At 34.8% G+C, this 14,441-nt stretch overlaps 1 protein-coding gene across 1 annotated transcript in view; it reads left to right on the forward strand.

Annotated features, from left to right (window-relative positions):
• The window catches only part of SLIT3 (slit guidance ligand 3), a 567,201-nt gene that overhangs the window by 328,509 nt on the left and 224,251 nt on the right, over nucleotides 1-14,441 (forward strand). The window contains exon 6 of the mRNA XM_039353305.1: nucleotides 13,511-13,582. Within this exon, the coding sequence (XP_039209239.1) occupies nucleotides 13,511-13,582 (72 nt within the window). The remainder of the gene's footprint in view (nucleotides 1-13,510; nucleotides 13,583-14,441) is intronic.

Genomic DNA, 14,441 nt, shown 5'->3' on the forward strand with positions numbered 1-14,441 from the left:
CTCAATCTTTCCCAGCATTAGGCTCTTCTCCAGTGAGTCCTTCCTTCTCATTAGGTGGCCAAAGTATTCCAATAAACAAACAAACAAGTTAGCAATATTTTTCATTACACATAGCGAAAGGTTTCCTGTTTCTTTCAATTAATGATGAAGTGTACTGGTACTGAAAATTATATAGAATTGTTAAGATTTTCAGATGTACTTACCAATATTAGCTTAACAGTATTCCATTTGTACTTACCAATATTAGCTTAATAGTATTCCATTTGTAGTAACTGAAAGTTCTTAACTCGTTGGCACATCGCCTTAGATTCATTTAAAAAGAAAGTACTTAGTAATGAAATATTTTGCTTATAGAAGCAAGATTACTTGTCATCCAGAGCATTAATTTTTTAAATTTATAGTTTTTCTTGTCGTATGGATCACCTGAGCTGCTTTCTCAAATTTTATTGGTATGAGATCACTTCAAATTTATACTTTTGTATCTGTATTATGAAATTATACTTGGATAGCCCACAGTCTTGATAGTCATATAGAATAGAATAGAATAGAATAGAATAGAATAGAATAGAATAGAATAGAATAGAATAGAATAGAATAGAAGCTGGAAGGTCTTCTAGTCAAGGTCTTCTAGTCAAGCCCCCTGCTCAAGCAGGAGAACCTATACCAGTGAGATGGACTGCATATAAATTTAATAAATAAATAAATAAATGGTGAAAAATTTACTTCAGAGACGGTGAAACTGAAAAATAAGAAAAAGGAAAAAAAAAACAGCTTCATGTTAACAATGTTAACCTTGATATTGTTCCTGTTCTGCCATTTAAGATTGTAATGCTCCCTGAAATCAGTCTTACTGTTTTCTTGGAAATATTTTTGGCTTGCCATTGCCTTCTTCCTGCAGCTGAGATTGACTGGCTCAAGATCATCCAGATGGCTTTGTGCCTAAGGCAGGAGTGCAACTTCTGGTCTCCCAGATTTTACACTGATACCTTCATCTACTACTCTAAATTGGCTCTCTAGCCACCCCCCAAAATATACAAAAGTTGTACAGAGTTGTATAGTTAGTTGGACATCTCTTTCCTCTTTATCTTTTTTATCAGCATTTCTAGGAGTTTCCTCAGTGTTCTCAATATATTCATGCAGATATTTAATTCTCAATTTAGGATTTGCACAAATAAACAAATCATTATAGGGGAGAGTTGTTATTCACGGGCCATTCCACACCTTGGGATAATTAATCCAATGAAACTGAGAGTTTATGTTCCAAGAAATTGACAAAAAGGATACCACAAAGCTTGGTAGCTACTGTATGTAGCCAAGAAAATTATGACTGGATAGATTGACAAAAAGAGGGAAAGAAGCACTGAGGTTGGTTAGTGTATTATATAGAGGGGAAGCTACTGTATATAAACAGGGAGCAAACACCAGATTCACCAGTTTGGAAGATGTTATCTAGTCAGGTAATGAAATCTTTGCAAGCAAATAACCAAACTCAGAGACCACCAAAGAACTCACAATTCCAGCCTGTGGGCCTACCGTATATCCTCTTTTACTGGAAATACTTCTTTAAAAAAAAACTTAGCTACTGTAATAATACACATTTTGGAGCAGCACATCAAATGTAAGAATATGGGTATTATTACAGTATAAGCAATGACTGCATACCAAAATGTTCTCAGAGCTTGATTTCTTGATTTTTTAAAAAAACACTTGTTATTGTATGTTTGTGTGAGTGTGTGATAGAGTTACGCAAAATGCCATTTTATAAATAAGGATTGTGTTCTTAATTCCAGTGGTCGATGGATCTAAATATTTATAGACAGGGAGAACAAGAGAGGGGAGGAGATTGACAGCAATGGATTTATAACTTGTTGGATTGTCTCCCAAAGGCAAAAATGTGGGAAAACTTTCACATCACTTTCAGAAAAGCCCTGCTGAATATTCTCCAAATAAATTCTCTTGTCTTTCCCCCCCCCCCTTCTTTTCTATCCCTCTCCTCTGTAGAAGTTGAGAACGACAAATAAGGCAAGGATAACTAGGGAACCATACATTTTTCACCAATTGCTATGTGCTATGATAGCCATTTATGTTATTTGGTATGCAGTGTTCATTACATTAGATATTAAGCACAATAAAATGAGGACAGTGTAAAAAATGCAAAAATTGAAAGTTTGGGAGATGGGGGAGGAAGGAAGAGGAGAGAAAGAAGGTTTCAAATTTAAGATGACCATAACATTTAAGTTCATTTTCTCAATATTAATGTTGAAATTATTTTTCCAAAGAAGCTACTTTCAAATTCCAAATCACTCTTCCACTAAGAAGATATATGCATGTACCAATAAAGGGGAATAGTGTAGCACAGGGCTAAAATGAGGGGTCCTTAGTGCTGTCTGAGCTTGGCTGTTTTCTTGCAGATGTTTCATTACCCAAACTAGGTGTGACCAGCACTGAGATTACCTAGTTTGGGTAATGAAATGTCTGCAAAAAAACAACCAAGCTCAGATAGCACCAAGGACTCCTGATATATGCATCTGTTAGGATCCTCACATTTAAACATACACATACTATGTATATTCTTGCAAATATTTGAAATCTGGGGAAAAGTTCCATGAAAACAATATGCATGTGCTTCCACTTTTGCAGAGTCTTGTAGGACACATAGAGTAGAAAGTAATCACCTATACTTGATGAAATCCCTACTTCCCCATAGATTTTAAAGATGAATGAGCCAATCCTTCTGTGCATGTAGCAGTTTAGTGCAGTTATTTCATTTCTCTTAAGGTCTGCTATGGAAAATCACAGTTCTGACTGAGGGTGAAATGTGTGGAACCACAATGCAATTAAAAACAAGCCATTCTTATTTTAATTAACAGCAGACTGTTTGAGTAAAAATGTTGGATTTAAAAAGCAGAAATTTTATCAGGGAAAGCCTATTTCTCGTGTTGCTGATGTGCGATTAGAAGACAGAAGTTGGAAGAACAAGTTACCAGGGTATCTTGACCAACCTGGGAGATATGAAGATTCATTGGCTCTATTAATCTTTAATTCTCTGAAGTTTTTTTAATGAATCCTTTTTCAATATGAGTGTAGTAATATATCATTCATATTTCTAGTATAATTTAGCTATTTATCTCTTGGTCATTCAGTTTAGTTTCTCTTCTTAATTCTTATTCAAGTTGGATCATAATATAATTAGTTGATTGGAGTTAGTATACCTATACTCCTGGAGAAAGAAGAAATAAAAATAATGTGAGTTCTGAAAAAAATGCAGCAACTCATACATACAGGGTTTTTTTCCTTCTATGCTGAGAAAATAGTGGCTAGGAATTCTTTCTTTTGCTTTCAATGGTCATTTTCACAAGAGAGTACAACTAGCATAGATTCTACATCTTACCTACTGCTTTATCTCCATGATGGGAAAAAGTGATACCTGTGTAGTTTTTAAATATGTGGAACAAGAAAAAGCAGAGACAGATCAATTGAATATGGAAGACCTATTTTAAAACATTGCATTTTGAAGCCTACTATGATTTTTATAGAGATTTACCATAAAGCTTCATAAATCCTTACTCCACAGCTTTGTTGGAAATATCTCTTATTGGTTAAGAGGTCCAGCAATATGCTTTTATTTAATTTCTTAGAAGTATTTAATCTCTTAGAAATGAAAATAAAACTATTAGTTTATATATCAAAGTGCAAATTTGCAAGAAATTAGCATGGCAGTATCGCATGTTTAAAATCCTGAAATTAGTGGGAATAAGGGATAAACTTGCTAAAAGAAGAATTAGCCATCCTTAAGCTGGAGAGAACTGTTATAAATTACCTTCCAAGGCTACCAAGAAAATGGCCTGTGAGGCAGGAGGAAAAAGTCTAGCCTTGCTCTATTTTCCAAACTGAGTTAATGAATAAGGTATCAGTGCTAGAAATTGTATATGTACTAACTGGTTCAGTATCAAGTAGCTTTAAACTAAAGAATTGCTTTTGTCTGTTTAGGCTGCAATTCCCTTTGATTCATTGAGACTTGCTTATAAATAGGCACTTACAATATTAGGCTGATTTTACAAATAATTTTAGAAAGTTCTATCATTTCTGCTCATCCTCAATATTTGAAATTCTATTTCGGTTATTACTGTGTATACCACTGTTATTTAAATGGTCAGTATTTGGGAATCAAATACATTACTTTAAGCTCTTGTAAATATATAATAGAAATATTATAACTAGTCAATACGGGGTTCACTTTGGTATTGGTATGGCTTATGTGTCTATTCAAAATTAATATACAATTTAAATAATTAATCAAACATCTAATCCATTGATTATTTTCTCCCTAAAATATATTTATTAGGCCTGGAAAATTATTTGTTCTTTGAAACCAGTGCAATCTCTACTTTTACTTTATTTATATATTTCTTAACAACTCAATTTTTACCTTCTATTTTTATGAGAGATAACGCCTGAAATAAGTGTCCTTAGTTTTTAAGAAACAGGAACACCAATGGGTATAGGTCAGAGTAGTACTAAATATTTATTTCTAAAGTACTTTAAATCCAAAAGAATAACTAAAATTAAATAGTGCATTTAAAATCTACAAAGACTATAAGAACAGGGAAAGATTCTGAGGAAATTGTGTGATAAACTAATTATGAATCCCTTGGTTAATGAAATTAACATTTAAGGTTTATATTTACATTTTAGAATGTTTTAAGTATTTCTGATATATTATCTTGTGCACACAAAAATTCCTGTAGGGAACATTACCATACTGCAGATGAGAGTAGATGCCTGACAGAGAACGATTTTATTAAATCTACCTCATGAATACTTTACAGAGGCAAAATTCAAACCAAGGATATGTTAATTTATAGCAAAATCTCTTTAGTGATAATACCACAACATACTTTTTCTCCCTACCCCTATTTTAAGAGGGAAATAGAGTTGTATTGTCTGCCGAGATATATATAAAAAAATTACTATTGGCATGGATTCCCCAGCTTCTATCTCTTTCAAAATTCAGTCCCAAACATCCTGAAGGATTTGAGAAATCTTTGGAAAAAATGTTAGAATGAAAAAATACAGAAAATGAGGATTTTTCTTTATATGAGTATATGCTGGTTATAGTTCTATATGCAGCTTTTTTATTTAGCATTAAGTCCAGATGCTTAGTGGAATTTGGTTTTGAAGCTGTAGGATATTGTCCTTTGTCATTATTGTTCTTCTATAATGTTTTTATCTGAGAAATTCTGATTTAAGCACCTGAGGATTTTCCTGCCTTTCCATACTCACACACAAACATCCTACTCTTGGTTTTTAAACATGCTAGTTTTATTTAGCAACTAATTGGCTGCCATAGAAAACTTTGTTATGTAAGGAAGTATGACATGTGCACAGATAATTTAATTATTGTATTACAGTCATTTGTCAGTCTAACCTTGATGACAAGAAAGCAAAAAAAAAAAAAAAAAAAGTGATTCAGCCAGAACTAGACAACATGTTGGAATTCTATATACTGTTGAAATATAACGCTTTGTGAAAGGCTAACTAACTTCAATTTTAAAATTAAGTGGAACCTAATTTGTGCAGTTGTTAATACATAAGTACTGAGATTTAAATTTTATTCACTTTCATTAGACTTGAAAGTGGATACATATTTGAGGGGGGAAAATCCACAAATCCACAAATAGGAATATGAAGTACTTAAAGTACTTGAAGTATTCAAATACCTTCTATTGTCTCCTCCATAGCATCCCATCCAACTTTGGAATAAAAATGGCACTATGGATAATACTTTGTTATTTTTTCAGCACCAAGCAAATACTCTTTTTTTCTCTCTCTCTCAGGTCTTCAGATTTAAATTTTAAATCTTTGTAGCGAATCTGCAAGATAGTACTCTAATTAATTTTATTTTTACTGCTTTTAATTAATGCCTTTTTAAATGGGACATGCAGTTAGCAAGGCAAACCTTTTTAAAGTTCATAGTTTGATGGTGGATGGGTAAGCAGTATATTAGGAATACAAAGATTAATAGAATCTAATATGGCACCTTTGTGCAAATTAGAAAAATGTGTTTTTGAAAAGATGGAGGTAAGAACAGTGTGTGGGCCACTGTGTCTGCTATTCTGTTCACTGAGTAAGAAATGTCCTCACGGGCTAGAGGGGAATGTCTATTTATTTAGCCATCCAAACATCCATTGTTGCTTTTTGTTTTTGTTTTTCCCAGAAATGAAAGCATCAGTGATTCCTAAGCTTTTTTGGTGCTCCAGTCAGACATGAAACTCTTGTGCAATGAACAATTTGAATAAACAGACCCAATATTACTTAGAATTACTATATATGGGATACAAAAATGTGGATGAGAACAAAGAGATAATAGCAAATTTTCTCCACACTGTTGTCTAGTTGTTATCCCAATTTTAGCAACAAAATTCGGTAGTGTCAGACTTCCCTTCTTGCCATTAAACTGAAAAAAGCAAGAATTCGACAATTCTGATTAATATTATTTATGAGAAACAAGTAAAGGTATAACAGAAGAATTTGATGAATATCCTTTTTCAAAGGAGACACCGATATTTCACCAATTTGTGACTGGATCAGTTCACCTTCATTTGGTTCTATTAGATTTTTCCCCTTCCTCTTAATTTTATAGACTATGTTTTCCTTTCCTTAATTGATTTAATACTCTTAAGTATTAAATATATGCATTGCTAAAATTATGAACATTGCTTGGCATATTTTGACCAGTATGCCACATGTAACCAAATTTCAGTTTATTTGCAGCATGAACATACTATTCTGTACAAATAGGATTTCTAATTTAGTCATTATCTTGCAATCCCACATCCCACCAATTGGCAAGCACATGCAGTGTATTAGGATACATTAGCTTCCCATGAAATAACTTTCAGATTTTGGAAGAAAATGTTTTTGTTTTTCCTCTATATATTTATCAGAAACAGAATGATTTAAGCCTATTTAGTTGTTTTACTTAGAGATTAGCTGGTGGTATATCAATATTATGATTAGTGGTAACTGACTACTTCACACCTTCAGTTATGACTATTTATGCCAACTGTTGATGCAATGCTTGGCATTAGTAATATCAATGTTTAAGTTTTTTCCCTATTTTATTATTTATTATTTGAGCACCGAAAAGCCTTCTCAGTGTAACACACACATACACACAAAATAATTCTTAAAAATAATAAAAAAGCAGTACCTAAGACATACAGGTTATTGTTGTTCCATGTGTTATTTGCTTTGCCTTCTTTTTTTAGTTTATGTTTCCAAATATAAAGGATTTTGCTCCTCAATTTTGTTGTATTCTTGTATTTTTTTCTTCAAAGTCTTAATGACATAAGATATATCATCTGTAATGTTTTTACAGGAATAGCCTGATTTACTCTGTTGTAACAATAGCAGTCTTCTTACAGTTTAAAAACTTATCAAATTTATTATTGTGAAAGCATCAGATATATTATTTAAAAACTGAGAAAGTAATATATGCAAACATACATATTGTGGTTGGGGGGAGAGAAAAGAAGGGAGAATGTGTATGAAAAAGTGAAAGTATAAATAACTATAAAGAATAACTAAGTTCCATGTGACCCGAAGATTCTTGCATTGATAATTTTTTTATAATATGATAAGAAGCCTTGATCTTTGATTAATTTATGAGAAATGCTATTAAATATCTTAGTGAATTCTAACTCAGCAAGTCAACCACTTTTTCTGTCAGCAATGACCCCCTTGAGATTAGTGACAGATAATATGGAGGAATTAAAATGCCCCCATCCACTCTTTATTGGAAATTACTATTTCAAGTGTCAAATTTATATCTATGAATTATTTTGTATACAGTTTGATGACCATAGTGGAGCATTGCTAACAGGACACATGCCTCATTGGAAAATGAGGTAATAGAGGTAGTCCTCATATACCACGTGCAATTGGATTAGGGACTCCATTGCTAAGGCACATAACTGGAGAAAGGAGAGGGGGATCATGTGACCACAACTTACTTACAACAGCAGTTTATCAGTTCCAGCTGCAAACAGTAAACAAATCATTGCAGGTTAAGGGCAACATCATGTGACCACAACTAGTAACTTCTGGCTTTCCCATTGATTTTGCTTGTTGGTTGTGCTGATTAGAAATGACAATCACATGATTCTGGGTTGGTGCAGTTGTTGTAAATCTGTGCTGGTTGCCAAGCATCTGACTTGCAAGAATGTGATTGTAATTTCAAGCAATCGCTGAACTAATGAATGGTAATCGAGGACTACCTGTTTCCCTCAAGTCATGGAAACATGTGGATATTTTTCTTTCTAAAGATTAAAAAGGGATGCCATGGTTACCCTGCTAAAGCATGGGACTCGTAGGACATGGGCCCATCCAGCTTGGTATTAATTTCATTGAAGGGTTTCAGCTCAGTAGACCAGGGAACCTGGCATCATCTTCCTGGAAAGCAGATTTTTTTTTAATCATTAAAGCACACCTCTTCCTCTTTCTTTCAGATTCTAATCGTCTCTGTCATTCTGTCTGTTACCACTTGTTTCCTTTACACTAGGTAACCTGGAAAGGAAAATAAGGAACAGAAAGAAATGGATTTGAAAGAATTTCCCTCTCCCCTCTTCTGTCCCAATTTTGTGCCCATTATTCTGGCCTTCTACACATATTACTCCACTTTGGAATCTATTCTGTGGTTAGATCACTGTTTAACTACTCCAGGATGATGAATCCTGGGTGAGTCAATGAGAACAGAACAAAGCAAAGGAGGAAACATTCAGAGTATCTCCAGCTCTTTGTGATTCAGCTCCAAGCTAACTATCATTGAAGAATGTTGAAATATATCTGCTGTATCATACCAAGGATACACTTTCCAGCATTTTCTTTTTTATAGTGTGAAGTTGCTCTCATAAAGAATGGCTAAACAGAACTCGACGAAAAAACGTAATCAGCCTTGATGATCTGTTTAGAAGCAGGGCATACAGAAAATGCTTCCCCTCTGCTCATGCCCTTTGTGTTGAAAAAGAGCGAGAAACAGAGCGTTTCCTGTCCTTGAGCAAACTGGCCTTTCACATTTTTCCTGCATGGCAGGGATTTCAATTCCCACTCCCTAGTCTTTCAGAAAGTGGGTTATTTTTATGGCTACTTATCTCAATATCTGGAGAGCAATGCAGATATATCAGGATGTTGGGTGAAGCAAGCAATGGGTTATTACAAGAGGTTGAGGCAAGTCTTTGACCAGTAGGGAAACAAAGTGCCAAAAACTCTACTGTGCTTCAAAAAAAAAAAAAAGATAATTTTTTCTCATCCCTAAAAATAAATTTCCTGACAGTTAGAACAATTAATCAGTGGAACAACCTGCCTCCAGAAGTTGTGAATGCTCCACACTGGAAGTTTTTAAGAATAGACGTGGACAGCCATTTGTTTGAAATGGTTTAGGGTTTCCTTCCTGAGCAGGGAGTTGGACTAGATGACCTCCAAGGTACCTTCCAACTTTACTACTACTACTACTACTACTACTACTACTACTACTACTACTACTACTACTATCTCTTCTGTCATCTCAACAAAGGATAGCTTCAGAGCTGATTCCAATGATCCTTAATTCAAAAGTAAAAACTTAAAGAACTCAGTATGGGATCATGCATGTGTGTTTTTTTAAAATAATCTTAAAGCAGCTGGTGTATGGCTAGGTTTTTGTTTCAAATACACTGTTTCTAAACTTGCACGCCTTAAATTTCATTAAGCATTCTCCTGAGAGAATACTGTATATTGATCCTCCAGGGCAAGCTGCATCTATATATTCAGCTGGGTAGGTTAAACTTTTATTTTCATGCAGGTTCAACTAAATAGTCTTATATATGTTAATTCAAAAGTCAAGATCATCTTGTAGCCTCTTAGCCTTGAGATTTAAAAAAACTGAGAGAAAAAATTGAGGCCTATCCATTGCTTCCAATTTCCCCCATTCACCTTCTAAAGATAAGATCTGCTTGTTAGCTCTTAATGGAAGAGCTCTATTTCCTGTAATGAAGAAGAATATTGTTGTCAGTTCCAAGACTATTACTTCTGTTCTTATAAAATCATGCTTCCTACATGTATGTATGTGTGTGTATATATAGATGTGTGTGTGTGTGTGTGTGTGTGTGTAGATATATATGGGCCATAGAACGCCTAGAATGGAGTTCCGGCACCTTTTTTGGATGGAACCTTGTAGGGTAGGCAAGGCGGGTTGTATGACATGTGTGAGTTCCAGCACCTTTTTTTTAAAGAAAAAAAGCACTGTGTGTGTGTGTATGTGTGTATATATTCCTCTGATGTACATTGTTGAAAGAATATATTATTTTGAGCATTTTGTCTATCTTCAGAAATAATTATCTGGATATATTTGTTGTGGAAGGGTACATGGTAGGTACAATAGCCATACCGATCTGGGTATGTTACTGTACATTTATATGTGGACACTGTAGGAACAGTCAAAACTAGATTTTCCCTTCCTTATTGCAAGAATAGGGTTAATTGCATGGCACCTGCTATACTTCTTAATCTAGTCTCCTGATGTTATTTCTCATTGGTTTTTTTCCCAGGTTTCTTTTGTAACTATGTGGATTTTGCTTGTGTAACTGTATTATATATATTTCAGTCTAGAGGTAGTATTGTTAATTTTCAATGGAGGGAAAGTAATGCCATGGAACCAGTTCTTCAATATTTGTCTTCATGGATTCAGGGAGGGGAAGTGAGCCTAAAAGTCTCATGATATTTTAGGGTCATAAATCCATTTCTTTTCATTTTATGATAGGCACAGTTTGAAAGAACAATTTGTTTGCTTATCTTGGCACCTTGTTTTCTTTCTATGACTGTTAAGCTATGACAGGGTGAATAAGCTGATTATTTTAAAAATTGTACTTCCACAATACAGTCCAGTACAGTCACATAAAGTAGTAAAATGGATGTATAAATTCCTACTTGAATCACTATGCTTGTAACTTATAGCATTTCCTCATGCCAAAATTATATATTCTACTTCTACTGCATTACATACTGATGTATGTATATAAAGAGTGCCTGTATGAGCACTGAGCAGCAATTTCCTATCAAGAAAACAACAACAGCCTGGAAAACAAAAGCGTGTCACGTGCAAGCAGCACTAAAGTGCCAAGGTTTTGCTTTTGTATTTCATGAGCTCTCGCTCTCTCCCAGGTATACTGCTAAATTGTCTTTACTGTATGAGGAGGATTGTGAAATCAGTCATGAGTTATAAAGTGTTTAGCTTCACAAGGCTGAGAAGAGCTATAAGCAAACTTCAATACATGGTGAATAGGGGCCCCCGAGCAATGGCAAGATTAAAACCGTATTACAAATATAAGTTAAAAAAATCAAGATTTCTGGCTATGGAAGGTTATTTAATTAACAGACATCAATGAGCCATGTTATTCTCATTTAATTAGCAATAGTATATTCCCAAAAACTGAGCCACCAAAGAAGGAAAAACGAAATGGAAATAACAATTTGATCAAGAATTGAAATATGTGTTAGCAGTTCCACCACCAGCACTGAAGTTTGGGCATTTTAAAAGCTGTCTAAATTTATCTCTATAATTACCTGTTCCCCTAATATTGTTCCTTCAACAGTGGTTTGATTTTGTTAGTATTTCTAAGGACGTATAAAAGGTCACTTGTGGGTGTTCTTAGGTATTTTTGCCTGTCTTTAACTTACAACCAATTAAGAGCCCTCAGTTGCATCTGTGTATTCCAAAAAAAAGTGTGATCTGATTTGAATGAAGTTTAAGCATATTTTATTATTTTTGCAAACTCGGTGCATTCTGATACAACTCTTACAACTGTTTAGTAATTAACTCTAGGTTTTTTAGCCTGAATCATCTTTGATCTGGTTTACATTATTAAAACTTTATTTTATACAAAGTAGTTAATTTGGGTAATAAGATCTAATTATGTTTATTTCTTAGGCATATTCAAACTTTTTGACTCCAATGAGTTCAACGTATTCCAATGGCAATGTAGTCATGTACAATATACTAAGGCTTGAAGTCATTCTCCGTGCATCAATTCTTATAGAGCCAAAATGATAGCATTCATGCAGAAACCATCAAAACGATGCCCAGAGAAATTGCATGATTTGCAGAATCTTGAGCAAACGCAGTCCACAATGCAAAATTTTATTGCATGCCTGATTATAAAACAGTGTATTTAGCACTTTTAACTTCTGCAGTACCTGAAGTGTGCAACTGGGAATACATTTATGTATTTATTTCCCCAGGGAGAGGTGGGTATCGGGTTTTGACTCCACAAATCATACAAGAAAATATGCATTAGTAAATTAAAGCAATAAAATAGCTCTAGAAATAAAATGCAGTATTTTAAAAATATACTCTTTCTCAGTAAGATCATGTTTACAGTTAAATATGTCCCAAAGCAATTCATGAAAAGTCAGTCTAATAAAGAATTATTCTTCAATGGGCAGTGAACATCTGTGATCAGAAATGGCTGGGCATGGTCTAAATCTAGGTCCAACCACTGTCAGAAATGGCTGGGCATGGTCTAAATCTAGGTCCAACCGCTGTCAGAAATGGCTGGGCATGGTCTAAATCTAGGTCCAACCGCTGTGTTCTATTGTGTACAATATATATATATATATATATATATATATATATATATATATATATATATATATATATATATATATATATGATCTGATTCTGAAAGGAATGATTTGAGTGCTCTCCTTTCTTTCCTTATTTAGTCTTGTTTATATTTGAACAGGTCTACTCTGTTATGCCCAGAGTAACTGATTAGCTCCAAGTGTGTCTACCCTGACATTTGATTTGATGATTAGATCTTTCCTGCTCATGCTGGTTAGAAATGTGTCAGTAGTGAGGCCTTCCAGATGGGGCCAGCAACAATGCAAGCGAGCATCGAACCACCACAGACATTTGATGCTTATAATAATAAAAAGACTATACAATTAGATTAGCCGAGGCTAATTTGGAATGGGTATATTCCCTGTGCACCCTGGACAGATAAAGACTTGAGATTTAGTACTCTTAGGATGGAGAACTACAACTTCCAGTAAAAGGAGAAAAGCAGCATTCTGGGAGGTCATGGGGGCAGCACAGTGACCTCCAATGATTTACAGGCCTTTAGCTTAATGAAATTGTTTCAGTAACATGACGGTAAAAGCTCATAATGGATTGGATGTCCTAATGTAATGAAATTATTCCCTTCTGCCTTAGAGGGGGGGAAAAGCACAATTAATATTTACTGAGACCTGACAGGCTTCAGTGTGCTGTAGTATGCAGCTCTTTTAGAGAGTCAGTGAGAAGAGACAGAGCAGCGTGGCAGGCTACCAGCAAGCTTTTGCCCGGTGACAAGGAAGGACTGCAGAGGGGTGGAGGGACACCTTGGTGACAGGGAAGCTGAGGACATGGTGCTCCAAGGCAGTGTGGCTACCAGGCAAGCCTTCATCCTTTCCCTTCCTTCCTTCCTTCCTGCAGGCAACTGGACAACAATCAGATCAGCTGCATTGAAGATGGAGCTTTCCGAGCCCTCCGTGACTTGGAGATTCTGTGAGTTGACTTTCTCCTTGTCTCTGGGTGTGTGGACGTGTGTGTGCGTGCATGCACATGCAGAGCCTTGCATGTTTGAGTGTGCATGCGTTGCAATGCTTTTATTTTTATGTCTTTTCTCTGGGTTACCCACATCATTCCTCCCCCCAGCCTCCGCCTTTTGGCTAAAGTGCACAGCCAGCAAACATAAATTTGTCACCCACTGGTTTAAGGTTATTGTTAATTAAACCATAAAAGAAGATTTGGGTTCTTATGGTCCTAAAGAGAAGAGATGAAAAGCTATGCTGCTTTTTATTTTGAACAGATGGGATGTAATGATTCTGTAGGACCTGGTGTTTTCTACACTAAAAGCTAAAACGTTAGCAAAGGATGCCTAACAGGTTTGACTGGTACAATTTTGGAAACAGTTTACAGTTGACTTAGGAAAGAGCATAATTGCCCAACATAGAGAAAGGCATGGAAGTGCAGCACAATGGCTAGGAGAACATCCTATTGTGAAGACTGTGAGCATATTAGCAACTTCATGCCTCTGTTTAAACAACTGTAGTTTAAGTTAGAGGCTTGGTATTCTCAAACAATTTATTTGCAGTAGGACAAATTGTTACAAACCTAAGTTATAAATTAAGGCTATTTGTGAAAGGCTTTTTCAGCATTTTAATTCAGAATTTTTTTTTATAAAGGGAATAATGCATTGTAAAAAAAAACAAGATAGTAGTACTTTATATAGATGGACTATTTGAGCAAATATTGTTTGGGCTTCTTCTTAACTATTTTTAATGAATCAAAAGTGTTTGATGGTGAAAAATGCTGGGTGTAATTGGCATAAATTAGAGGTTTTAAGATGCCCAGGAGAAAATCT

Source organism: Crotalus tigris, unplaced genomic scaffold (assembly GCF_016545835.1).
Source record: "Crotalus tigris isolate CLP2741 ecotype Arizona unplaced genomic scaffold, ASM1654583v1 scf7180000017568.12009008, whole genome shotgun sequence".
NCBI classification, from domain to species: domain Eukaryota; kingdom Metazoa; phylum Chordata; class Lepidosauria; order Squamata; family Viperidae; genus Crotalus; species Crotalus tigris.